The 24,907-nt window shown below is 41.3% G+C and overlaps 1 protein-coding gene across 10 annotated transcripts in view; it reads right to left on the bottom strand.

The window, feature by feature from the left end:
* Window positions 1-24,907, bottom strand: part of TRERF1 (transcriptional regulating factor 1) — a 100,775-nt gene continuing 75,868 nt past the window's right edge. For 5 of the 10 annotated variants that reach the window (XM_037405720.1, XM_037405723.1, XM_037405721.1 and 2 more), the window contains 14 exons: window positions 19,072-20,725; window positions 18,415-18,464; window positions 17,512-17,662; window positions 16,329-16,577; window positions 12,485-12,854; window positions 11,640-11,700; window positions 10,727-10,866; window positions 9,941-10,044; window positions 8,658-8,733; window positions 3,757-3,845; window positions 2,805-2,918; window positions 1,850-2,038; window positions 1,186-1,394; window positions 1-535 (listed from right to left, as the gene is read on the bottom strand). In XM_037405720.1, coding sequence (XP_037261617.1) covers window positions 214-535; window positions 1,186-1,394; window positions 1,850-2,038; window positions 2,805-2,918; window positions 3,757-3,845; window positions 8,658-8,733; window positions 9,941-10,044; window positions 10,727-10,866; window positions 11,640-11,700; window positions 12,485-12,854; window positions 16,329-16,577; window positions 17,512-17,662; window positions 18,415-18,464; window positions 19,072-20,454 — 3,507 coding nt within the window. In that variant the 5' untranslated portion in view covers window positions 20,455-20,725 and the 3' untranslated portion in view covers window positions 1-213. The remainder of the gene's footprint in view (window positions 536-1,185; window positions 1,395-1,849; window positions 2,039-2,804; window positions 2,919-3,756; window positions 3,846-8,657; window positions 8,734-9,940; window positions 10,045-10,726; window positions 10,867-11,639; window positions 11,701-12,484; window positions 12,855-16,328; window positions 16,578-17,511; window positions 17,663-18,414; window positions 18,465-19,071; window positions 20,726-24,907) is intronic. The other 5 variants (XM_037405724.1, XM_037405722.1, XM_037405725.1 and 2 more) reach the window with 4 other exon arrangements.

Raw genomic sequence — 24,907 nt, 5'->3', positions numbered from 1 at the left:
AATATTTGTACCAATTATTTATTTTTCCCCCAAAACACAAATTAATAAAAAAAAAGGGAAAAAAGCAGATTTCTTTTTTTTCCTAGACCTGGATAAAAGAATTTCATTTTCAACAGGTAGTTTACAATCAATGGGGAGCAAAGGAGCAGTCCAGGTTTCCTGAATGATCCATTCAGGGTGTGCTCAGTAGCTGTCTTTATCAAACAACTTTATTTACAACTCAGCATCATCCTGCAGTAGATCTGCATCTTCATCATCCAATAGAAGGTCAGCATCCATGACTTCATTCTCTTCCATGACATCACCCAGCTCCTGAACAACATCATCATCAATGTCACCGACATTTCCAACGTGTTTAACCAAACTCATGTGATCCAGAGGAATCAAACTACACCCAACAGGCCCAGTAGTTCTTGTGATGGTGGCTGCCATTTCTGCAGCCACAGCAGCTTTCTGAGCCTTCTGCCTTTGCTGTTCTTCGTGTTGTCTGTGAGTCTTCATATGAGCATTGCGGCTTTTGATTTTGAAAAATACCCTAAATTTTAAAGGAAAAAAAAAATCAGCTAAAAATGCATTGCTTTTGATGAAGTGAGCCAAAAGAGACTCAACAACTTATCAGTACATTTGCTTCCTTGTCCTGAAATAGAAGTCAGTGAAGTCTGCGATGCCATGGTGAGAATTTCAGGGACAGACTACCAGATTTATGCATCCTGACAGTATCAAAATGGCCTACTCTGACTCTGTCAGAAGTACTTTGTAGCTCCCACAGTTGCTTCAGTATCTATGTGCAACCTAATTCTCCCTGTGCAGGATATTGTTGTGAAACTAAGCACAACAGGGGAAAAGAATCCCATATTAAGATGGGCAAGCTCAAGCACAGAAACACAGAGAAAGTTGCCCACTGTCACATGCAAATCTGTGATGAAGGAGAAAGCTGGACTGTCAGATGTAGAAATTCCAGCAAGTAAATGGCTTCAGGAAAATTGGAGTAAATACTGCAGGGGAAGAATCAAAAACATCATGGAACCAAGTCTCTGAAGGTTTTGGTAAGAGGACACATTATCCAAGGGGAAACTGTTCTTTGACACCATCAGAACAAACATAAAGAGTTTGTCACAACACTATTCATCTGGAATATAAATAGGCAAATGTGATGCAGTACTGCATACAGTCATATTCACTTACTTGCCACACTCCTTGCAAGGAAAAATTGTTGTTGGGTCAGTCTCACCACTTGTTGTGCTGTGGGCAGGTGAACTCTTGATGGAGCAGTATCCGCTCTGCGTACCAGATTTCTGCTTAGTGCCTGGGATGGTGCATCGTGGTTTTGTCACCTGATTAGTACCTCCATGAATGCGAGCATGGCCATTCAGTGCTTGTCGGGAACTGAACACCTGACAGGGAGTAGGGTGGAGGGAAGAAAGAAAAAATAAAAACCAAGAAATACTGCACTGGAACAGGAACTTCAGAAAGAAGTATGCTGAATGCATATTACAACAGAACAACTGTACACGTCTAATATAATCTGCTTGTTTAAATGCTGCTTGCTCTCAGCTATATCCCACTAGAGTTAAAGAAACTTAGTCATAATAAAACAAAGTGGTGAGCTATTACTACAGTTGTATGACAAAAAGGTAGTCAGACCTGTTACCATATAGTATTTCTACATCTCGGGATTCAATTTTACGTACAGATCAGCATATTGCCTATATGTTGTGAGGTGGGAATTAAGAGCAGGCAAAATGATTTGTCCACAGATATTCAGGAGGTATTACTGACCAGGAATTTCCAAAATCACAATTCCCTAGTACACAATCCCCCTACTATTAAATATACCACACACACGTACGGCACCACAGTTTGGCATTTCACAGATGAAGGAAGATGAAGAAAGTGAAAGACTCTGAAGTGCAGGCAGATCTATAGGTCCAACAAGAGGGATAGCTGGTGGGTCAGGAGACTTCTGCATTTCCCTTTCATCTTTTCTGTCTTCTTCAGTCTCCTCATCTTCCTCTAACACTTCCTCTTCTCCACTTGTCTGAAATAGACAGTGCATTTAAGAAATACTATAAAATATGGTCAAAGACAGACAGTACTGGATAGTAAGACACAGACAGTACTGGAACAGCATATTGCTTAGTCAAGTCTGTGTCCGGGTTTCAGTATTTTTTCCCCATCCTGAATGAACTTCTGGTCTTGCTGGAACCACCACCCCTTAACAGTCATGCTATAGCTCATGCAGCTTCACTGCAATGCTCAAAACACCCACCATCTCTACTACAGAGCTGTGGTTCCAAGAATCTACAGATACCAAAGTACAATACTCTTCCCCAGCTGTTAGAATGGCAATGTATGCTATATTCTCAAATTAAATTACTTATTTAAAAATAAAACCCCACATCTCTTAAAACTACTCTGACTACCAGCAATACATACCTTGAACACAAAGAATTGCATTGCCAGTTTGTGTAAATGGTATTTGTACTAGAATATGAGAGCAGCTTTCAGGTGCGCACACAGGCGCAGGCATAATGTCCAGTGGTTTACCTGATTCATCAGTAGCAAAAGCCCATAATTGCTGAACTAGAGTTAGATAATGCACTAGTCAAAACAATTTTATGCCATTACAGTCCAGGAACACAATACCTTGGTGTAGCTGAGGTTACAGAATGCTCATACAGAACAGAATTTAGAATTACAGTGTAATTTAAGTTGGAAGAGATCTGTGTTCAACCTTCTCCTTGTAACAGGATAAATACAAAAATTATCAAGTGTTAAACCTTTTCATAGTATTTTAGACTTACCAGGCATTCTTCTCTCTTTTTCTCTAAACGTGTCCTGTGTTTCCGTCCCAAACGCAAGATTTTCTTCCAGGTATAGTAGTATTCCACACACTGTGCAACTGTCTTAGACTTAACCTGTATTTAAGTAATTGCAGAAATAATCCAGTCTCAATGTTTTGCTTTCATTCAACACAATTTTAACATATTCCAAGAGACAAGCTTTATTTCTCAAAAATTCAAATAGAGAAAAAAAAAAAAAAAACAAAAAAATCCAGACAGTTTGACTAGAACAGGAATACTCCTGTAGAACAATTCCATTACTGTTTTTCAGTCAAATCTGTGTTGAATAATTCAGTACATTTCTCTGGGATTCTCTAGCCAGAAAATGACTGAGAATATACTTTTGTAGCTCAAGTGTACAATACCATCAAGAAATCTAGAAATTAAGACATGGTTCCCCAAAAATGCCAATGTTTTTCAGCATGAGTTAACAAGTAACCTACTCTGCCCCAAGATGAGTACAACTTGTCTCTTCCGCTTTGTGGCAGAACACTAAAATTAAGCCCAAACACATTCTTCCTTTTTTAACAGGCATCAACCCTTTCTGGGGCAAGGTTCAGTGCCAGTGACTCAAGCACCTTTTAACAAACGGCTAGAGAACACCAAGATGATAGTGGAGCACCATACTTCTCTTACACATAAAATGCCACGACTTGTGATTCCAGATCTGAAAACTTTTACATGTAATAACAAGATGAACAGATTTAATTTAATTTTAACTGTTTTTTACTGGTGCTGCAGCTGCACACATAGAAACAATCAAATGGAATGAATATACCACTCCTATTAGTGTTCTCGTAACTACTGCCGGCTCTATGCCTGCAATAAGCTGGTCTGGCACTGGAAGGAAGATGAAAGGGAACAGAATTCAGCAAATGGAAAAAAACAATTGACAGAACAGAAATAGCCTTACCATTTTCTGTACAAATATGAAATCTTTGCTGTAGGTGGACAGTGCCTCTTTGAACAGCCTCCTTTCTTGATGTGTCCATTTGTCAGATCCTTAAAAAAAAGGAAGAGTGAATTCATTATAAACGATTGAACCCCACTATCTTTATGTTGATGTAGTATCTGAAACAAAAACTGGGCAACCTCAAGCACATGCTAGTGATTGCTGCTACCCAAATATAAGTATGTCTGTACTGACTCAGACCTCAAGACCATCTAAGCAGCATTTGATCTCCAGCAGCAGTCACAGGCAGTTGCCTAGGGAACAGTAAGATCAGGGGAAGCAATTACAATGCCTCTCCCTAATTCTTCCTAACCTCTGATCACTTTCGGCACAGGGGATTTCCTGAGTCTGTTGCAATCTCCTTATTTAGTAATTATCCTGGTAAGTGCTGACCCACTCTTCCTTTCAACCAATTAAACTTCTCACACCCAAAAAAAATCCCTTGCCAAGAAGTTTCACAGATCAGTAGACCCTCCACATGAAGAGCCACCTCCTTTTCTGTTTCCTGACTCCCAGTAGCTTCCCTGGATGACCTTCCATTCTTCAAGAGAAAGTAAACCCAACCTCAACCATCAGCTCCATACTATTCAGGAACGCATGTCTCTTCTGCCACTCCCACACCTTTGGTCACTACTGCTGTTCCTCTCTGAACCTTTTCCAGTACTAAAACATTCCTGCAGGGACAAAGGGACCAGGAAGATATGTAACAGTCAACATATAAGCAACCCACAGACTGGCACAGCGGCATCACCATGTTCTCTATCTCTTACATTTGAATTGTTTGGATTTTTAGCTGTTGTAAAATATAGAGCTCGTGCTTTCACAGAACTAGCATTATAATCTCAAAGTCTCATTCTAACTGAGAAGTATCACCACAGAACTCAATATGTAAAGCTTGCGTTGCTTATTCCTATATATGCTGCTTTACACTGAACTACGCAGAAGTTCATCTATCATTTTGTTTTCCAGACAATAACTCTTACAGGGTCCTTTTGCAGCTCTCCACTTGTACAACTTGAGGTAAAACACTTAAATCCTCTGTGATAAAGATCACAAGTAGACAGAGATTGTAGCAATGTGCAATATGCACAAAGAGCTTTCTGATCATTTAATGGAAACTGTACATAAAACTTTCAAATATCATTATTCTGTGTTTGCTTCACCAGCCTAACTGCCCATGAAAAGATGAAATCAACATTTAAATTGAAATGAATTTATGCTTCCTCAGTATAAGTCAAAGAGAAGAAACACAGGATTACGCTACTGCATCAAAGCAGCACCCTGTTTGTAAGAGTGGCAGCATTACATATATTAAAGGAAGGATATGCAAGAAGTCGTAAAGTGGATGCCTTTGAAATGACTTACACTTTAAGAAGATTCTACTTCAGTCTGTCTGAGAGTTTCTGATTCATCTAAAACTTTTATCAAAAGAAATCCCTAATATTCATGTCAATGTTACTATTCTCCATAGAAATGCTTGCCTCTGCACCAAATTCAATTAACTTGGCCTTGGCACCATGCATGGTATTGAACTCTACAGGTTACTTATGTCTATAAAAAGTATATAGATTTTTTTTTTTTATTAGCTGTATATGTTTTTCTTCTCAGTGTTGACTCCCAGGCTCACAAGCTTAGAGCAGGTATCTCACCTTCATATGCGGAAAACTACAAAATTACCTTTTCTGCAGGCTATTCCAGTACTGGATATAAGCATGCATTAGTTATTTCCACAGAGATTTACATTAAATCTCTAAGCATCAGAGAAAGGCACTAGCTTCAAGCCACAAGTTTATTTATTCTGTTATTACCTGAAGATCAGTATGTCAGGCCTTGAATCTTTCCCACCCTGAACCAGTGTCATTCCCTTCTTACACCACTTGCCAGTCATTTGCATTCACCCTCCCTTTGGGCAGGGGTAAAGGCACTGATTCAGTCCAGGGGCCTCCTCTACTATGCCAAAATGTAACTTCAAAAAGCATGACAACACCAACAAAATTTTTGTTTTTGGCAAACCTCTCTAGTCATGCTCTCCTGCCTCTACCCTGCCCTTCTGAAAACCCAAACATAAAACCCAAAAAACCCCCACCATCCAACCCAAAAAATAGAATCAATTCTATGAACTAGTTTTATTGTACACCTAACAGAGGATTCAGGCCTTACATAGTTTCCCCAATAGCTGTGGTATTAGCAGAGACCCTTATAAGATTATGCGGGTTAATTGGAAGTAACCTAATTAATAGAATAAATCCTGTGTAGGAAAAGAAACAGAAGAAAGCTGTTTTTAACTCTGGTTGCTGGGAAACCACTTTTGCTCTTGTTAGCTTGAGGGAGATATAGAGAACATGTATAGAGAGAGATCTGCAATGCAGCAGGAAAGAATTTTGGACTTTGGAACACAGATAAAATTTTAAAGCTGGTCTTTATGTTTAGATTTTTATTCTACATTTTGTTTTACCTGCCATATTGTTATTACACTGATTAACTGACAATAAATACCTTCAGATTTGGGGTCTCTGGGGCCTGACCTGTGGGTTTCAAGGGGACTACATCTACACCCAGGGAGCCCCCTGAGAGGTGGCTCAAATTCATTACACAGAGCATATGCTGGGTCTGATCCACACCCTATCACAGCATGTACAAGAAGTTTCTGGACTGCCTGAACATTATTTCAGAGACCATTTCTCCTGCAATTCAAATTCAGACCTGAGAAATCCCACTGTTCAAATGAAAACAACTCAAGCATTTACATCAGCGCTCCTCTTGTATTAGATACACTGTTCCCCCTCTCTTCCTGAAAACACCATCCCGACAGATACCGATGGCAAAGTATTAGGGCAGAGACATTAGGGTGTTCTTCCAACCAGCCCTGGGGGTCAGCATGCCCAGCTCTCCTGGCACGCAACAGAAAAGCCTCAAGTTTACAACCTGCCTCCCTCAGAAGCCCTTGTACCCTTCACTTGTACCCTCGTTTGAGGGCAATGCTAAGAATGAGTTTGGCTATGTATTGTTTGTGGTATCAGCTAATTCTCATGAGGCAGTGCCATTCGATCTATTCCGCCTTTCAACAGGACAGTGCCTGAAAGCTGATTCCTGAATAGGGAGCAGAAAGCCCAAAGAGTTAACCCAAACAAATGCTACTTGAAGTTATATTAAGCTATTCATGCACCAGTTTGTAAGAAACTTCCATATACCTTGAGTAGCTGATTATCAACCACAAATAACTATTATTCAAGAGCTGCTGCATGGTGCTAGAGTTTGGCTGTCAATAAAAGTTGCAATCACGTTGCATTCAAAAGCATTAGTAAGTAATGCTTTGTCTTGTTATTTTATGGTACTTAAAATCCAGACTGGTGAGATTGTTCTGTTTAATCTTTCACGTGAGATGACACTAATCCTCGTTATCTAGCACTGAGACCTGTGAACAACAACATATCCCTATTTCTTAAACAGGAAAGGAAGCATGAAACAGTCTCTCCTGGCTCCTCTCCACATCATAATAAAACACTTTCCAAAACTACTGTGAAGTTACTTCAGTAAAGTCTGTTCCTCCTCCTCTGCCACACAGGCAGAATTTTCTTATCTGCTCTGCTAGTTAGATCGCTTATTCAGGATGAGGCTGCTGGGATATCTCCTCATCTTCCTGCTCTCATGCCCTGGGAGCTGCCGTTCACACGTATGATTTGGTGTCATCAGACAAGAGACCCTAGTCAAAGTTCCTGGGTGATATCCTCCTTCTCCATCCACCCCCACGTCCATCCTTTGGACTGCAACAGAGCTGTTAAAGGCACTAGGCATCTCCCCCAGACAAGACTCCAAACCTGATTTTCACATATGTTCACACTTATTATCAACTGCCATCAAACATGTTTCTGTTCTTGTTCTCAGGCCAAGGGGTTAAGGTGTTGGGTGACAAAAGAGTCCTTGTTAGTTGGGAGTCTTTCCACTAAGCTGCTACAGCCAGGCAGTAGCTTGTTTCTATACTTACGTTGTACAACAGCTGTAACTGGAAATGAGTATATGACCCTCAACATTGTGACTGACTGACCACTGGGAGATTCTTGGCTTACCTATTGTGCCTAAACTAGAGATGAAGTCTTAAATCACTTAGGTAAAACCCTGTTCTGTGTGTCCAAGTAGCTGTTAGCCACTACAAAGCACTAAGCACTAACGTGGAGGGCTGCAGAGGAGAGACATTTGCCAGCTATGCTTAGATGACATAACACAAGTCCAGGAGCTGAACACTGCATTGTGTATTTCACAGGTCACTTCTGCTTCATCACCAAAATGCAGCTCCTGCTGTGTTTGTTACAGAAGTCACCATCCCAGAAGCGTTTCTTTTAGGCTAGATCCACACAAAGAGAGGCTCTGAATCCAGTACTAAGACATGAGTGAGAGTTACAGCACTGCTTCTTTGGAAGGACGCTCACAATTATCATATTCATTTATCATGCACCATCACCTCAAAAGGAAGGCATGACAGTAGATATTTACATACCAGAAAATGAAGACCTAACTGCTAGTAAATTATAATCTACAAACAGCAGCAGTTTTCAAAGGAAATTAACAAATTAATTTTTAGCTTGAAAGAGGAAAAAAAATTACTCAAGGCAGTTTTAAATCTGTAGGCCCTATGTAGCAACATGGATGCAAAGTTTCTGTACATCATCAGTCAGGTAAAAAACTGCCAAACTTGTAACAAAAGGCTCCAGGTACCACTCAGCACTGTCCACATCACCCCTCTATTAGATGCTGTCATCCCTGCAGCAGACAGCAGAGAGTGCAGCATGAACCTATTCTCTAGCCTGGGACGCCAGCCTCAGACTCCGTATACCAGAAAATACAGAGACCTCAAGGAAACCTACCAGCGTAGTGGTAATTTGCTAAAGGATGACACTTCAATCTCACTGGCTTTCTCAACAGCAGCTTCTCAAGAGCAACCTAAATTAAAAAGCAGGGAAAACCAGAATTAGCAAATGCAGTCAGCTGCTACATACAACTGCAATTAGAAGACTATTTGGTACAAGGATATGAATTAATTTTCTCTCTTTTTTTTTTCTTTTCTGTCATACAAAATCACATCAAATTATTCCAAGGCACATTAACACTGTACCTCACAGAACAGCGCCTAATGGACACCTGTCCTGCCTTAATTAGCACAAATGCAGCTATTACTTAGCAACTTCCAGTTCTTCCCTCCCTTCTGCTTGCCACATACAAATATGTTCATAGTGTTTGATTTGATGGTGTTAATTAATACTAATATTTAATGGTTGGTTTGACAGCATTAATATTTATACCATGAAATCTTTTGGAATATCTGTTTAGGTCAACATCTGTGAGGAATGACAGCAAGTGTTAATCCTCCTTTACATCAGGGAGACAGGTGATTTGTGGATCTCTGAAATTTTTCCCTGACAATACAGACCCCTCTGTTTAGCAAGTGTCACGTCCTGGCAGTAAGTTCAGTCACCTGTCTCAGACCTCTCAGATACAGCTAACAGCCTAAGGAAACTGGGACACAAGCTAAAACCCACTGTATTAGACAATCCTGTAAGATTCATTTCAGTGCTGTGTTCTGCTGCATTTTGTTTTAAATTGACTTTCCAGGAATCTGTGCAGGGCCTTGTCTTTCCTTAACACTGGGCAAAATGGACATTTGCCCTAGCTAATAACATTTCCATCACTAAACCAATGCAAATATTTGAAATGCATTATTTATATGAGAACTGTGTGCAATTACCTTACAGTTCTGAACAAATAAGTAGATGTGAATGCTGCTACAAAAAACGTTTTTTGTAAGTGCTAGAAGAGGACTAAGGTCTCTGTGACCAAACATAAAGCTTGTGAAATATCAGGGCTGGAGCAAGCACTAGGAGAATTCAAAGCCCCAAGGCTATAAACTAAGTAATCTTATCTATATGAAATATACAGTAAGCCTTCAGAGAGACACTGCTTTGAAATTTAAATTTATTAAAGAATGAAAGGGAAAAAGTCATTCCCCAAAAATGTTACAGGATGTTTAAAGCATCACTGCAAATCAGTCAGAAATTTATTTTTATATAACCATATCTAAATCCATTTAATAAAGCATGTTAATTTATCTGCAGAAGAGGATCGTATCTCCCCTTTCAGCTTCTTATCTTACCATAATATCTCCTTTTGCTTCAAAGAGAGAGTGCAAAGCGTATTCTGAGTTAGTTCCTCCACCAGGTAACACACTGGAACAGCTCATATTTAAAAGGTCTTCCACTGTCAGAAACAAGTCAACATTTTACTGCTAATACAGTAGCCTGTCAGTCAACCATCAAGAGTCAAGGATTCTGTAACGCCACTCAACGATAATGTAGCTCAGGGCAGCAGCTTTCACACTCTCTCTCCCCAGCACCTCACCTCCTGGTTTTAGGATCACTCACTGAGAAGGGGATGTGACGGGATTTGCAGAGCACACCCTTGGGATGGGACAGGCTACTGCTGTGGGGCAGCGGTTTGCACAGGCCAGTGATGTTGCTGTGCCAAGAAGGCTCCAGCCAGGGTAGAGAAGCCTAAACGAACCATGCGGGAAGCAGGAATAAATAAACTTTTCTCAGGACTGGCAGAAGCCACTGAGCCCATCATATTTCCTCTCACTTATGGTCACAGGACAGGCCCAGAAGCCATCAGCTGCCTCTCACCTGTGACCTCTGCCCTTACCAGGAAGTTCAGTCCCCCCAAAAAAGACACCTCTCAGCAATGATCTTTCCCCCTTGGCTGCCAGAAAGCAGTTCACCCAGACTTCCCTTTAAGTGCCATTATATTATGTTGTTACTGTGAACCTTAACATGCAGTTCTGGTCTCTTGGTCTGCATTCTCAGTAATTAATACTCTCTGGAACATCTGGTACAGCATACACATGAGAAATCAATGTGAACTTCTAAAACAGCAAGTATTGTACCTCTTTGTTGGAAGACTTTGTTCTCCAGTTCTGGCCACGGTTTCCAAACCAAAGTAGCCTTGTGCACATCTCTCTCCATTACCAATCTGTCCTGCAGCTCAGGAATATCAGCCTGGAATCTGGACCCAATATTGATTCGCCTATAAAGACAAATAAATAAGTACTGAACTACACAACATGCAGAAAAACCAGAAGTCACATTAGCATGCACTTTGTTTCCAACAAAACTTCTATTAAACTGGAGTGGCAGGAAATTGTGTCAGATTGCTTTACGCAATGCATTAGTCTCAGCGGGATAAGTATTTTGAGTATGAAAGAACACCAGTCTCTTGGGGGCAAACAAATATTTTGATACACAATTTAAACTATACTGAGACAACATATCTTATGGACAACCTAAGCTAGCTTATATATATGCTGACTAGGAAAGAGGGAGATGCCGGAAACTGTAACATTCTGCTTCACAGAGAAGGGCACTCTTCAGCAGAGAGCAGAAAGAGACAGTACTGCTGAAGAGACAACCCTGTTTTCAGTCTGCTCTGGAGAACCTAGAAGGTAATACCTCTCCAAAACTTCACAGTTAATATAACAAATAAAAGCAAGAGTACTGGATCGGCATCTCTTTTCCTCATGGCCCTCTTCCCAGCCATCACTAACCATACAGTGTTTCAGCTTCAGTGGTTCCCACCAAACCTCTCCTACTGCATTTTTGAGCCATGACATCTACGTCTCCCACAGCCATTTTGCTCTCAGTGTCCTCAGCCACCACCCAGAACAACCTTAAATGCGTCCAGCCCAACATGACTTCAAGCAGTTGAACGCTACCTGCTTAGTACAAAACACTTCAGGCTACACGCTCTAGGCTGGAGCCAGTCTACAACAGCAGTGATAAAAACAGTATTATTTTTCTTACGGTTCAACAGTCTGTTCTCCAGGCCCAGGCGTCACCGGAATTACACTTCCATCGATACTATCTGAAACAGAGATTGGAGTTTGAGTTTAAAAGTGTATTTTGGTAACAACTGCATTGCAGCTGATGCTCCATCTCCTGGGCTGCATTGCGACCTCCCTATTAACATCAACATTACTCCAGTCTATTAAACAAAAACTACCTTTTATCAATATTTAGATTGAAGCAGTCTGAATTGTTAAAGGTAACAAATATCCTAACTTGCAGAGGTTTCTACCGTCTTGACCACCTTTTCTTGAGAAGCACTGAACGACAAATACTTAAAATGAACCTCATGTTTCAAAGCAGGTCTTTTCCCTCCACTTCAGAAGGCCCAGATGCAATGAGACATAGTGGTCTTTTCTTGAGGCAGACCACACTGAAAGATCACAACCTTACTCGCTGGTTAGGCTCCTCTGTTCACTTTATGCTTTAACACCCTCTACAACTGGGGTCCTCAAACTTTTTAAACAGGGGGCCAGCACGCAGATTAAGTGGCAGGCAGTCATCTGCGGCTGCCTGGTTTCCCCCCTCAACCCCCGGCAGTGGGGTGGGGCACGGGGGGTTCTGTAAATACCGGGGGCTGGATTGAGGACCCTGGGGGGCCGTATCTGGCCCGCAGGCCATAGTTTGAGGACCCCTGCTCTACAACATCCAAGGCAAAAACCCTGATAAAGATAGACTTTTCCTGTGAAGTAGCAGAACCAGCTGTGTGTGTGAGCACATGTAGAAATCATCAATGCGGTAACACCAGAAGAGAGAACAGCGGTATTTAGCATGTACTGCCACTCTGTAAATGTAATACTTACTAGACCGACACAGGAGCACCCGTGGAGTAGGTGTCAGTGGAGTAAGTGGCAGCTGCGTATGTGAGGTGCTATGAGATGATGTGATAACACTGCTGAAGAGACCAGACCCTTGCCGAACTGGACTAAGCATCGGTGGCGGAGTGTAGGGAGGGAGCTCATGCGTCCGGTCTAGCAGATGATCTCCAAGGACACGGGGAGAGCGAAGCTGACTCTGGTACAGGGTTGCACCGGAATGGGACATGCTGAAGTTGAAGGAAGGAGGAGGTATGAAGAGAGGTTCAGGTCTGTGCCGATACTTCTTCTTGTCCTGCAATGGTTTGAAGTTTTCTTCCAATTTTACAGCACTTTGATGAGGTTTTTTGCTAATTTCCTAAATGAAAACACACTGAACTTTAGTATTTAGGCATGCTTAAATGTGGTTTGCACACAAACCCCTACAGGTTAGGGCAACAGCCACAGAAAAGCTGTTACCACCAGGCAGTTATACCACCATAACAAGCCCAGCCAGTACACTATCTGGTGTGACACAGAAACCTCAGGGGAGTGAGGAAAAAAAGGACAAATTATCCTCACCTCCATCAGCAAGGCCCCTGGGTCAAAGACACAGGCACAGACATGGAGAGGCTGCTCAGCTTCTGCAGGTGAGGGAATAGCTCTCCCAGGCCATAAGTCTCCCACACCCTTCTTCAGCTCCACCTGAACACCCTGAGCACTTCTATTCCCACTGAACACACACAGGCTGTTGGGAGTTACTTCATTACCCAGTCACAGTTTATTAAAAACTTTATATGAAATATTTTACAATACATTTATTTTGTTTGACTACGAAGGACACAAGCACAGCGAAATTACTGCAGTACTCAGCAGCAGGATAGGAAGAAAAATGTAATAAATTCAAATTCTTTGCCTCTTATCACTACATTCCCATCAGCTTGAGTACAGTCCAGCTGCAACGAATCCTGAACTTAACTCTCTCCTCTTCCCTTGGAAGAAAAAGGCTAGTAGATGACCACCTGGGAAATGAACACACTGTAACATGCCTAGAATTCTAGAATTTGAATGCTAAAAATCATTTAGCAATAAATCCCTACAGTCCACAGAACAATGAGGCACAGAATTTGTGCCAGTGTGGAATCTGTGGATTTCTGGAGGGTGAGGTGGGAAGAACCAGGTTCTCAGGTTGTGCTTTAAGAACACACAGAAGCTGGTAGATGAACACAGTATTTATTAAATATACTGTTTTCAGTTGTCCAGATTGTAGATCCTCTTTAGGATAAACTTGGAAAGCAGAATAAATTTTTTCACAGACAGGGTTACTCCAGAATGTCTGCATCATCTGGTAAATTCTACTACTACATAAAGTAAATAACTACAATGTATGTTTAGACAACATACATCTTTACACCATGGGTGGTTCTTGAGAATCACATTCACCCAATAAAAATCATGTTAAAGGAGCATTAGCACTGTCACCCTTTATCCCTTATGTTAATATGTTCCAGCTTGTGGAAATGTTTTTGATTACAGAGGTCCTGTCCTCTCTGTTAGATCATGGCTGTATCCTCTCCAACAGCTGTTGACATTCTGTCTCCAAAAAAAATTAAATTTTGGAAGAGTTTTTCTTTTGCAGGACAAAATGCAGCTTTACAGAGAATTTGGTTGATAACGGACACTCAGAACAGTGAAAGGATGAGGGTTACCTATAATCACAGACATAGTCCATCACGATGGTGAACATTTAGTGTTCAAAAAGGAGAAAAGGGATAAAACCCTTAACTCAAGGGAAAAAAAACACCAAAACAAACCAACATCTAAAAAAAAACCCCAGCAGGCCAGATCCCAGTCTTTGACTAAGGGCTCATTTTGGTTTGCTCTTTAAAGGTGAAAGAGCTGATACTCCTTTCTCACTAATGTAAAGCAAACTAATCAACCAAGACAGCATCTCAGAAGTCCTACACACCACCACCTCCTGTGCTGCCTCACCTACAGTATACCTGAGCCTCAGCGCAGTTATGCCAACACTGCTTTCAAAAAAGACCACATTGAATATTAAGGGAGATAGTGATGTCCATGGGCTCTCAACGCAGAATCCCCTCAACACTTTTCTGAAGCTCCAGGAACTGGTTCCCATTATCCAAGACCGAAGGCATCCTTGTGAGCCCTGCTGCCACACCTTGATAAATCCACTCTGGGTAGATCCTGACGAACCTCCCTTGACCGCTGGCTTCAGCTCACTGTCCTATAGCCTTGCTGAACATTTAGTTTTCTTCTGTTGTTTAATTGTACTGATTCTATGAGCTTTGTGGGAGCTTTTCTGGACAGCTCAAAGCACCGTATAAATAAATGCAACACAACTCCATATTTTTTTTTTGGTATTTAAAAAAAACAAAAAGTCTCCAATGGCATAATCTCCTCACAGAGGAAGATGGAATTGTAGATCTTTTGATCTTCGAACATTTCCAATACTACTGCTTACATAAAAGATAGGATCCAGAGAGGAAACTGCATGAGTTTAGTTTGCTTGGGCAATAACAAAGACTGCAAGCATGATTTTGAGTGAATGAATGTGCATTTAGCCAAACACTGGCAGATTTAATCACAGTCACTTTACATACGTTGCAGAAATACACAAGCCCAAGCCACCTACTCTGATGTCTCTAGAGAAGATCTCCCACTCAGAGCTCAAGGATTCAGAAAAGACTGTCCCTTTTCTCTCCAGAAACTAGAAATAGAAAAGAAAAATTGTACTGCTGAGTTACAAGCTAAGTATTGTGAAACGCCGGCTTCCACAGTGAAGTGGAAGTTTATGTGTAAAACCTCTTTCTAAAAGGAAAAGAGTAAAATATTTTACTTTTTAAAGTACTACATATTTAAAATTAGTGTTTATGAGTGAAGGGTCGGGAGAGGGGTGATAAATACATGAATATTATAAGGAGTCACCCATGATGGTATATGCTGTCCTCTTGTTTGGCCATCAGCCTCATGAGAAGAAGGGAAGAAAAAAAAAAATCACAAGAGTATTGCTCTGCATTATACAAATAATACCATACAGTAGTTATACTCCCCAGTAATCTCTTATCATGGTGTAGCCTGCAAGCATGGATTTGAAGGAACAAGCAGCATCTATCCCTACACTGGTACGTGAAATAAATACTGCTTCCTCCAAGACTCTTTCAAGAAAACAATAAAGAGCATTCTCATGTGTCATTCAAGTATTCATCAATTCCTCATGCTGCCTGACAATTTCAGTTTTATGATTGAAATAAAAGCACTAAGCATAGCTATTTCTCCTATATCAGAATTCCCCGTGATTAACTCTTAGATCTGATGCATGCAAAGAGAAAGGGGAAAATGACTTCATTGCAAAACTCTGAGTCGGCAAGCTTCATACTGGCTTAGAGCACACACTGTAAGCAAGCACTGCACAGTGCTCTCCCATCTTTGGCTGAAATGAGAAGCACATATATCTGACTTTAAAAAACAGAAAGAAATAAACCTGCTGAATTTAAGCAATAACAGAAAAACAAAGCAGCCTGAAAAGGAAAAGACAATAACAGCAAAAAGATACTAAATCCCTTTGTTCTAGTGGGATAAGAATATCACATTCCAATTTCAAATGATTTATTTTCAGCTGATGTCTTGATTCCCCAAGCAAAGGGAAAATTTGTATTTTCAAATGACTGAGAAAGAAATTCCATGATGCCACAAGCCTTTTTTGTTTACTAGGCATCATTAAGATCCCAGAAAATATTCTAAAATACAGACATTTCAGCAAGTAGCAGCACTATAAGCAAAGGGATTTAACAAGCACAGCACAGTTAGTGGCAAGATATGCAGCACTCACAGAGGATGAGCAGGGGTTGGCCACTTTTGGACTGCACGGTGGAGAGTAAGTCATCTTCACGAGAACGGGCATCTCATCATCTGACACAGAGTTGGCAGGCTTGTCTTTGACTGTGGCAGTGCTGGCAGAGGGCTGCGTGCTGGGCTCAGGTGACAGAAGCTTTACAGGGACAGACACTGGCATGACGATGGGCGCGAGGCTATCCCCCTCTTTTGGCAGCGGCTGCTGTGGTGGTTTCTCTCCTTCATCCTGTACAGACAATTAAAGGCTTTCAGCCCGAGTGAGAGAGGGCTACTTCTGGATCGATACACCACGCAACGTATGCACCGTGGCTGAAAATAAGTGGCCAGGGTTACAAAACACACAACAGCGCTGCTTCCTGGACTCTTTATTCGCCTTGAATGAAGTTGGCAGATTACTCATGACTCCTACATAGGATTCAGCCTCAGTGATAAACAAACACATTAAACATCTTTACAAGGTAACTTGCAGGAGGGGATATAAACACGTGCTCTTTTTATCACTATAAAGGCAGAACTCTCCATCACCCACCAAAAAAAAGACACAGATGGTGTAACTGATAGCTCTTTGCCTTCCCGTGGTATTCCCCATTAGGACAGAATTTCTAAAATACCAGGACAGAGGAAGACTGTCTGGCAGGGCAAGTTATTTTTATGCAGAACAATTCAAACCCACATTTTTGGTTTGGTATTTGTTAATACCTGCAGAACTAAAACACTTGGGAAGAAAGCTGTCAAAGACTCAACAATCCTGCTCCTTCAACTAAAGCCTGGGAAGGATTCCAATAAACATCCCTTAGTCATCCAAGTAGCCCAAATGAAAATAAGGAAGACTTGATGTTTCTGATATTTATAATATAATAAACATGAGGGGAAAATAATTCAGACCTTCTTGACACAACTTTGTAGAGTGTTTTTGTAATGTGCAGAGAAACACAGAGGTACAAATGCTGTCCTGTCTTCTGCCACTGCCTCTGACTTCGAAGCAAGACTTCTGGCCTACAAACCAGCACAATAATGCGCATTTCTACTCACGGAGGGTATGACATAACAAAACAGCGCTGAGAAGAACAAGTTTTGACAGCAAAGCAAAGCATGGCAAAGCAAGCAAATATCAACATGGAAAGGAGAGCGCCAAATACTGAAGTAAACCAGACTGCTACCTGTTTGAAGTTAGGAGATGCTCTTACTCCTCCGTGTGACCTCATGTGACCATTTAGAGCAGGCAAACTCTTAAACTCCTTCAAGCATATTGAACACATTAGCTTGTTCTTCGCATCAGCTCTCTCAGGAAGTGTTTCTCTGTTCTGGCCACTATTTTTATTTTCATTTTTTTATAGCATGGAACAGAAGAAGAGACATTAATTTGGCACATTCCCTTTGTTGCAGAGGAAGCTTTTTAGTCAAGGAAATCAAAATTTTACAGCTAGATGGTTACGAAACCACAAGTAAGCACTGGGTGAGTACTGTGGAATACGTGGGCAATAACCTAGATCAGCTGCTCCCAAGATGAGGAGAAAGGAAGTTTTGAGTAGGACACATCAAAGCATGGCCCTCTGTATAGAAAAGTCTGAGAACCCACAAGATCTATCATGACAGACCGACATTTCTCCACTCATGACAGCAGTTAACAAGTACTTGGACCCAATGCGCCTACTTATGGTAGACAACTGTGCCGGAGGACACCTCAGCCCTTCAGAAGCAAGGCCTTAAGAAAAACAGAAGATCCCTGCTGCCAGAGATAGAAATCCAAACCACACATCATCCCTTCTCTTACAAATGCAAGATTGAGAGCAAACTGCTCCCCTGCTTTTGCGTTTTCTTTGGTTCCTTTTTTTTTCCCCTCTCCTTTCTTTCTTTTTTGAAAGACAATGCATTTATTTCATTTTATTGATGGGGGGGATGGTGAAAAATCACACAAACTTAAATCCTAAAAGCTAAAGATGTTTCTAGAAGAGCAACGACTCTTACCTACCCAGAGTACATTCCCCTCCCTCTAAGCTGCAGCACTCCTTTGTATTTCTCATATTTAAATTAAAAAGACAAAAGAAATTTTTTAAAAATACCTTTGTTCTGGGGACAACGGCTGCCGTCTGCCATCTGACAGTTGCACCTGCTATCAAAGGAGGAAGAGGTGAAAAAAGAAAATAATTTTTCAGGAAATATTAATGCATAAATGAAGGTCCTCACAGGATTATGTTTGCGTTTTGCATATGATTTTACTAATATTAAAAGCCTCTGAATTGAATGCCTTACACATCTCTACCAAATCAGTCCTCTGTGAGTGTAATAGTGCAAGTTCTCCTCCACTCACCTGTTTGCCGTTTTGAAACCTTTGCTCTGACCCAGGTATTACTTTTGGAAACAGGGAGTTGACTAACTCTTCCTGAACAATCAAGCCCTCAGGTGTTGAAAAATTAGCAAAAGCACTTTATTGTAACTGGGCCCCTCCTCCCCAGAAACCAGGACAGAATTTCCCAAAGACTCCCGTGAGGGAAGCAGCAGCCCCACAGCAGCAGTAGCCCTGTGCTGTCGCCAGCCTGGCCCCAAACCAACCCAGCAAGGCAGACCTAAGTCTACTAATGCAGTTCCCCAAAACTTCCCAGTGATGCCCATCACTCACATCCCAACCTCCCTGCTCTTCTGCAACAGTTTCGTTTCCGCACCTTGCTACTCTTCTGCAAAACAAGTTCAGCTGAGCATGGACCTAAAATCCTGCCTACCTGAGGCCACGTGGTGCTGGGAGAGTCTTGCTGAGAGCTTTTGTTGTTCAGATGAACTCCCGAGGGTAGCAAAAGAGTTCGATGAGGAACAGCATTACCTACAGAATTAATTTCCTGCCGTGTGGGATCCTCTGTGGTCTCTGGTGGAGTGAGGCCAACATGGGAGTTCAGAGATGTCACTCTGCTTTCACTTGGGTATTGCTTCTGCTGATCTTGCTGCTGCTGCAGTAAACTCTGTGGGTACAAGTGCCTGTACTGTTCATGGGGATCCTGGTAGCAATACTGAGGCACTGCTCCCAACTGGATAAGCTGCACAGGATGACCAGGATCCTGAGAGTACTGGTGTGGTTCATGCATAGTCTTTGGATCTGGTTCCCTGTGATACGGAGGAAGCGGCAATTGCATCTGTTGCTGCTGTTGCTGTAACTGCTGCATAACAGGTTGCGTTTGGTAATACTGAGCTATTTGCATTGGACACTGCCGCTGCTGCTGCTGCCGAGTTGGCTGTTGCTGCTGCTGCTGGATCTCCTGTATCGAGAGCCGCTGATGTCCCTGCTGCGGCTGAGCATAGTATTGAGTCTGCTGCAAGTGCTGCATCTGTTGCGGTAAGAGCTGCTGGGACTGCATTTGTTGAACGTGCGTCTGTCCTTGCTGAAACGCAGAATGCATCTGCATTTGTGATAAATGCTGCTGGTAGTCGTAGTACAACTGTTGGTGCTGCATGACTTGCATTTGTTGCTTTTGCTGTGTGCTTGCAAAATTCTGGTGTGTCTGCTGTGGCACCGGTTGGTATCTTTGTACACTGGAAGTTACAGGCTGTTGCTCAGCTGCTGGCTTCTGGGACAGCAGCTGCCTGAGCGCACTGTCACCAGAATTATCCACCATTGAAGACTCGGTGTGCAAAACCTGAGCCATGTTGTTGACTTGAATTCTCAGATTTTGGTTAGCAAATACTTGTGTAAAGGAGTCCAATTTATGCAGGACCCCACTGGTAATTTTTTGCGATCTATTTTCACTGGGCTGAGAGTAAGAATATTGGTATCCATCATGGGACTCCCCCTGCCCAAGGGGGCTCCACATAGCGCTTTGATTATTCAAATTGTTCCTCACTGGGACATGGTTTCCTGAGCCAGAATGTGTCCAACTGGTTTGTCTAGATGTATCCACTGACCCAAGACTTTTTGAACCTACAGGCAAAGCTATACTGTCTCTTGAATCTTGGGGAAACTGGGGGGAGAGAGGGGATGCCTGGGGAACATCCATAACAGATGTCCCATAGCTATGATTTAGAGATGGAAGGGAGTTCATTTGGTGCTGTTGGTAGTACAAGTTCTCATTGCTGTTGGCAGTATGGTTAGTTTTATACAATTCCTGGTCCCCCATTTTTGGTCACTTGTGTTCCAAACTTACAGGCACACGAACCATTGAAATCTCTATGAACCCTGAGATAGCTGAGTGAGGGGAAGGGAGGGGAGGGGAAAAGAAGCTAGAATTACTTATAATTCAGCATGTCCATGTGCATCACAAGGACTTAAGATTGCCTCCAGTCTGTCAGTAATTCCAATCTCGGACTTGACGTTGCTTCACATCTTCAATAAATGAACCAAAGCACAAATCCTACACCGATCAATAGATTCAGTGTGCCAGACACCTGCTGAGTAAGAGAAAGACAAGGTAAGTGCTGGCTCTGCATAAACTGTTGCTGTTATGGCCTCAAAAGCAACTGTAAAATCTCCTAGTTGGAAATATATAATCAGATGCAAAATTGTAGCAGCTGGGTTATTCCAGAGCAGTTAGATTACTTCATCTCATCCCATTATCCTGCCTCTTCTCTAGTGTTCTGATAAAATCATTTTGCAAACTAATAAAGGCTTATTCTTCAAAACTGTTTTGTCCTCTAAAGTACCTGAACATTCAAGCAGGTTTAGCTGGCCACATAATGCTCTCTCATGACTAGTTTTAGCCAAAGAGTTGACTATCAAGCCAAGTCACCTTCCTAGAGTTACAGCCTTCTTGTCAGAAGAAACACGCCCATTTTATAACACAAAATCAAGTAGTATAGACACCACAGATGCCTCCACAAAGGCCTGAAAAAGCAGGTAAAAGAAAACCACAGCTCTGAACAAAGCTGACCATATTCAGATATCAGCATCTAACAGGACATACAGAAAAGTTAACTGCAATCTGGGATTTGCACAGAGTTTTCCACAGCTTCTCACAGATTCCAGGATATCTACATGAGGTATCCACTGGTGGTATGAAAATAAAGAGTCACTGAAGAATAAGATGCAACAATAATGTCCATTGCTGTGACAAAAAAAAAAAAAAAAAAAAAAAAAATCACAAGCATAGTTTCCCAGCTGCATCTATGCACATAGATTTGTTTGCTACATCTGCGTGAAATGTGATTAATGCTAAGACTAAACCAGTCCACGGAAATTTTTCTGATCACTCACCTTACATAAGGAGCTCTGAACTCCAACTTGTATTCTAACCTCTTACCCTTCCTTCTTTGCCTTGCACTATTAACACACTAATTTATACCGAATGCAACCCTTTGTCATTTGTCATTTTCACTATATAAACTGTAATTCAGACTAACACTTTACAGATGTCTGTACTGGTTTTGATGAATAAAACAAAATACATCGGCACATTACAGGGTTGTTTTACTATTCCACAGTATGAAGCAATCACCGTGTCTACAAAGACACACACACACAGAGGTACAATATGCCTGCACACACAGAAATACATTTTCACATAAAAGTTGATTCTGAACTTTAACAAGAGCATAAAAATATTAAACCATAACCTTAACTCTGCCTCCTTCACATCTGCCTTTCCAAACGCAATGCTTTCCACCACAGACTCCTGTGTACCGATAGCCTTACCTTTTCAAACTTAGGAGAATCCTTCATCTAGATGGATAAATATAAAGTCACTGATGGAGAAAATTTTAACCATTGCCAGATGCATATTAACGAGGTCTGTGCTAGCAACAGCAAATAAGGGTAATACATAGCTGCAGGCAGATAAAAAAACCTTTTCCGTTCTAGCATAATGTATGACAGAAAACGATAGCTCCCAATGAGGAGGGCTTTCAGTGTGTACAGTTTTTGTGTAAACCATCTGCAGCCATTAGCATGTAACATTTTCACGTGACAAATAATGGCTGAGAATAATTGCAAGTTTATTTCCCCTTTCCAGAAATATACATTGCTTCACAGTTTCTCTGAACACACTCCCTTCCAGATTTTTATAGATGCACAATTAAAAAAAAGATAGGAGTCAACAATGAATGGTCAGGCTGCCAATAAGATTTTTCAGCCACAATCCAACTTCAAAGACTTCCTATTAAAAATTATGAAGGGAAACTAAACAAAGCCTCCACAAAACATTCAAAGAGCATAAAAAAGAAACACTGTGCAATATTTCACACTGAAAGGCCATAAACTTTTAGAGGAAGAGAGGGATCCTGCACAGGACTACGCATCTCCTTATGCCTGCCAAGTTAAGAAAGCTCGGCTGAGATGCTCTAAATGCATCTTCCCATGAAAACAGGGCACTATTGGATCTGTCAATACACCTTTTGTATAGGAGGTATGCCCCATTTCACCTATTAACAGCGCTGTAATTTACACCAAGTTCCTTGGTTTTGGCCCTTCTTTTTGAAGTTTGAAGTGACAAGTATTAGTCAAAGGACAAGAAATAACTGTATTACAAACCAGTGAGAGAGAGAGTAAGTAAGTGTCTCCAGGAGACAATTACAAAACTGAAAGAATTTCAGGAGTAAGAACTTATTCTTAAGGCAGCAAACAACATGATTTTGGTATAAAAATTAATCAAGCAGCTAGCCAGGCCCCTGACCCCCTAACTCCTCCCACAGGCAGAAGCTCCATGGTGGCACAGCCAGTTTTGTGGTCACCAGAGAAAATGTCAGCCCTCAGGCATACACCAAATTCCACTTATTGTACCCTTTCGGGGGGGAGGGGGGGGAATTACCTGTCACAATTCTCAGGGTACTGGAAAACAGTCAAGAAGGCTTTATATCAGAATTATTAGCAGAAATGTCTCTCCCCCACTTCTCCCTCAGTAGGGAAGAAAAAAAAGAAAAAAGGGGAAAGAAAAAAAAAAAAAAAAAAAAAGATAAATGCTTATAGAAAATTTCCCCTCCAGCATCCTCAACTCCCCTCCAGTTCAGGAGTTTGGACATGCTGCTGTCTGTTACGTAGATTACGGAATTATCACAGTCAGAGAAACATTTCTAAATATCTCAAAAAATTGTAATGGAATACTGTATTAAAATACCAATCGAGTCACAAAAGGACTGAAAACTTCAGTCATTACGAGACTCACATTTGAAAAAATCTGCATTGTTTTAAACCACGCAATCCTCTCCCTCCCCCTCAAAAAAAAGAAAAAATAAAGATGAAAACATTCCTTTCAAAAGCATCATTGATCTGGAGGGAGAAAAGTGCAAATGTTTAAAAAGCATTGTTATTCTACCTTCAGGTAACACAGAAAAAAGCCCAGAAATGCACACTGATAAAAGCATAATCATTAATAAACCAGTCCCTTAGATACCAGATTATTTTTTTTAGTACTTGAATGGGCTTAAATCCAAGGGCTTGATGCTGTATGCACTGAGCATTTGCCATCAGCTTTAACAAAACGCTAACAGTATACATTTCTTGTTGGATTAAAATCTAAAAGTATTTCAGCCTGTACACGACATCATTAAAGCTTATAGGGGCACCAAAGTTAGTCGCTGGCCAACTGAGAAGCCAGTGGCAGCATACTGAACAATTTCCTATTTCTTCCAATGATACGAAGAAAAGAGTGCTTTTTCTCCTTTTTGTTTATCTCTCATGCCTAAACACCCATCACTGTAATTTATCATAACAACAACTCTAACTACTAAATGGTTAAATCAAACAACTAAAAGCAGCAGGAGTTTTAAAGCAACAATGGTTCTGCAGTTCTGCGTTTCTTCTCTTCCCAAGTCATTTATGCTACTTAACCTATTACATTTCTGACATTACAGATATATCCCCATTATGCAATCATTACAAAGAAACATGAAAACAAATGCAGAAGGACAGAAACATTTCTGTAGACTGCCTAGAAAGAGAAATACCCTACTTAAGTTTATGGATGGAATCTGGACTCAAACTAATGGGAGTTAATTGATTTCAACAGAGACAAGGTTTTGCTTGAACTCTTTTCTCATAATTTCAGTGTGGTCCCCTGCAACTTGCACAACCCCATTCTCCAGACTAAAAGCCAGAGAACATGCCAAGCTGGCTGAAATGCCTTTACACACTCCAACTGCATCCCTCTTCAAACACAAGAACTGTAAGGCAATACAAGTAGTAGTCTCTCCTGGAAGCTTGCCGTAACTTAATACTGGTAAACATGAAATGGAAGAATATTCCAAAATTATCAGTCTTCAGTAAAAGGGATCTGATCTTCCTCCTTCATAAGCTATTTCACTGGAGAGTCAGAAGAACTTAGACAAGACGACAGGCAGTGAAATATCAAGGAAATGGCAGTTATAGCAAAAAAACCCTCCCAGCTCCCATCACACACCACAGAAGTTGAAACCTGCAGAATTTTTCAAGTAAACAACAGATCAAGCCACAGTCACAATGTCAAACTGTCTGAATCCACATAAATTTCAGAACAAGACATCCACTCCAAGTCAGCCAGTGCATGAAAGCTGGGCTGGGTATGCTGCAAAACCAGGACTGAATGCCAGCCAGTGCCAGTTTCAGAACCGAGCTGATGGAGAGGGGTGACAAAAGACTGTAGGAGAGCAGAGCTAATGAGTCTC

The sequence above is a fragment of the Falco rusticolus genome, chromosome 12 (assembly GCF_015220075.1).
Source record: "Falco rusticolus isolate bFalRus1 chromosome 12, bFalRus1.pri, whole genome shotgun sequence".
NCBI classification, from domain to species: Eukaryota; Metazoa; Chordata; class Aves; order Falconiformes; family Falconidae; genus Falco; species Falco rusticolus.
Note: the sequence above shows the minus strand (reverse complement) of the source record. Positions and strands in the feature narration are given on the sequence as shown.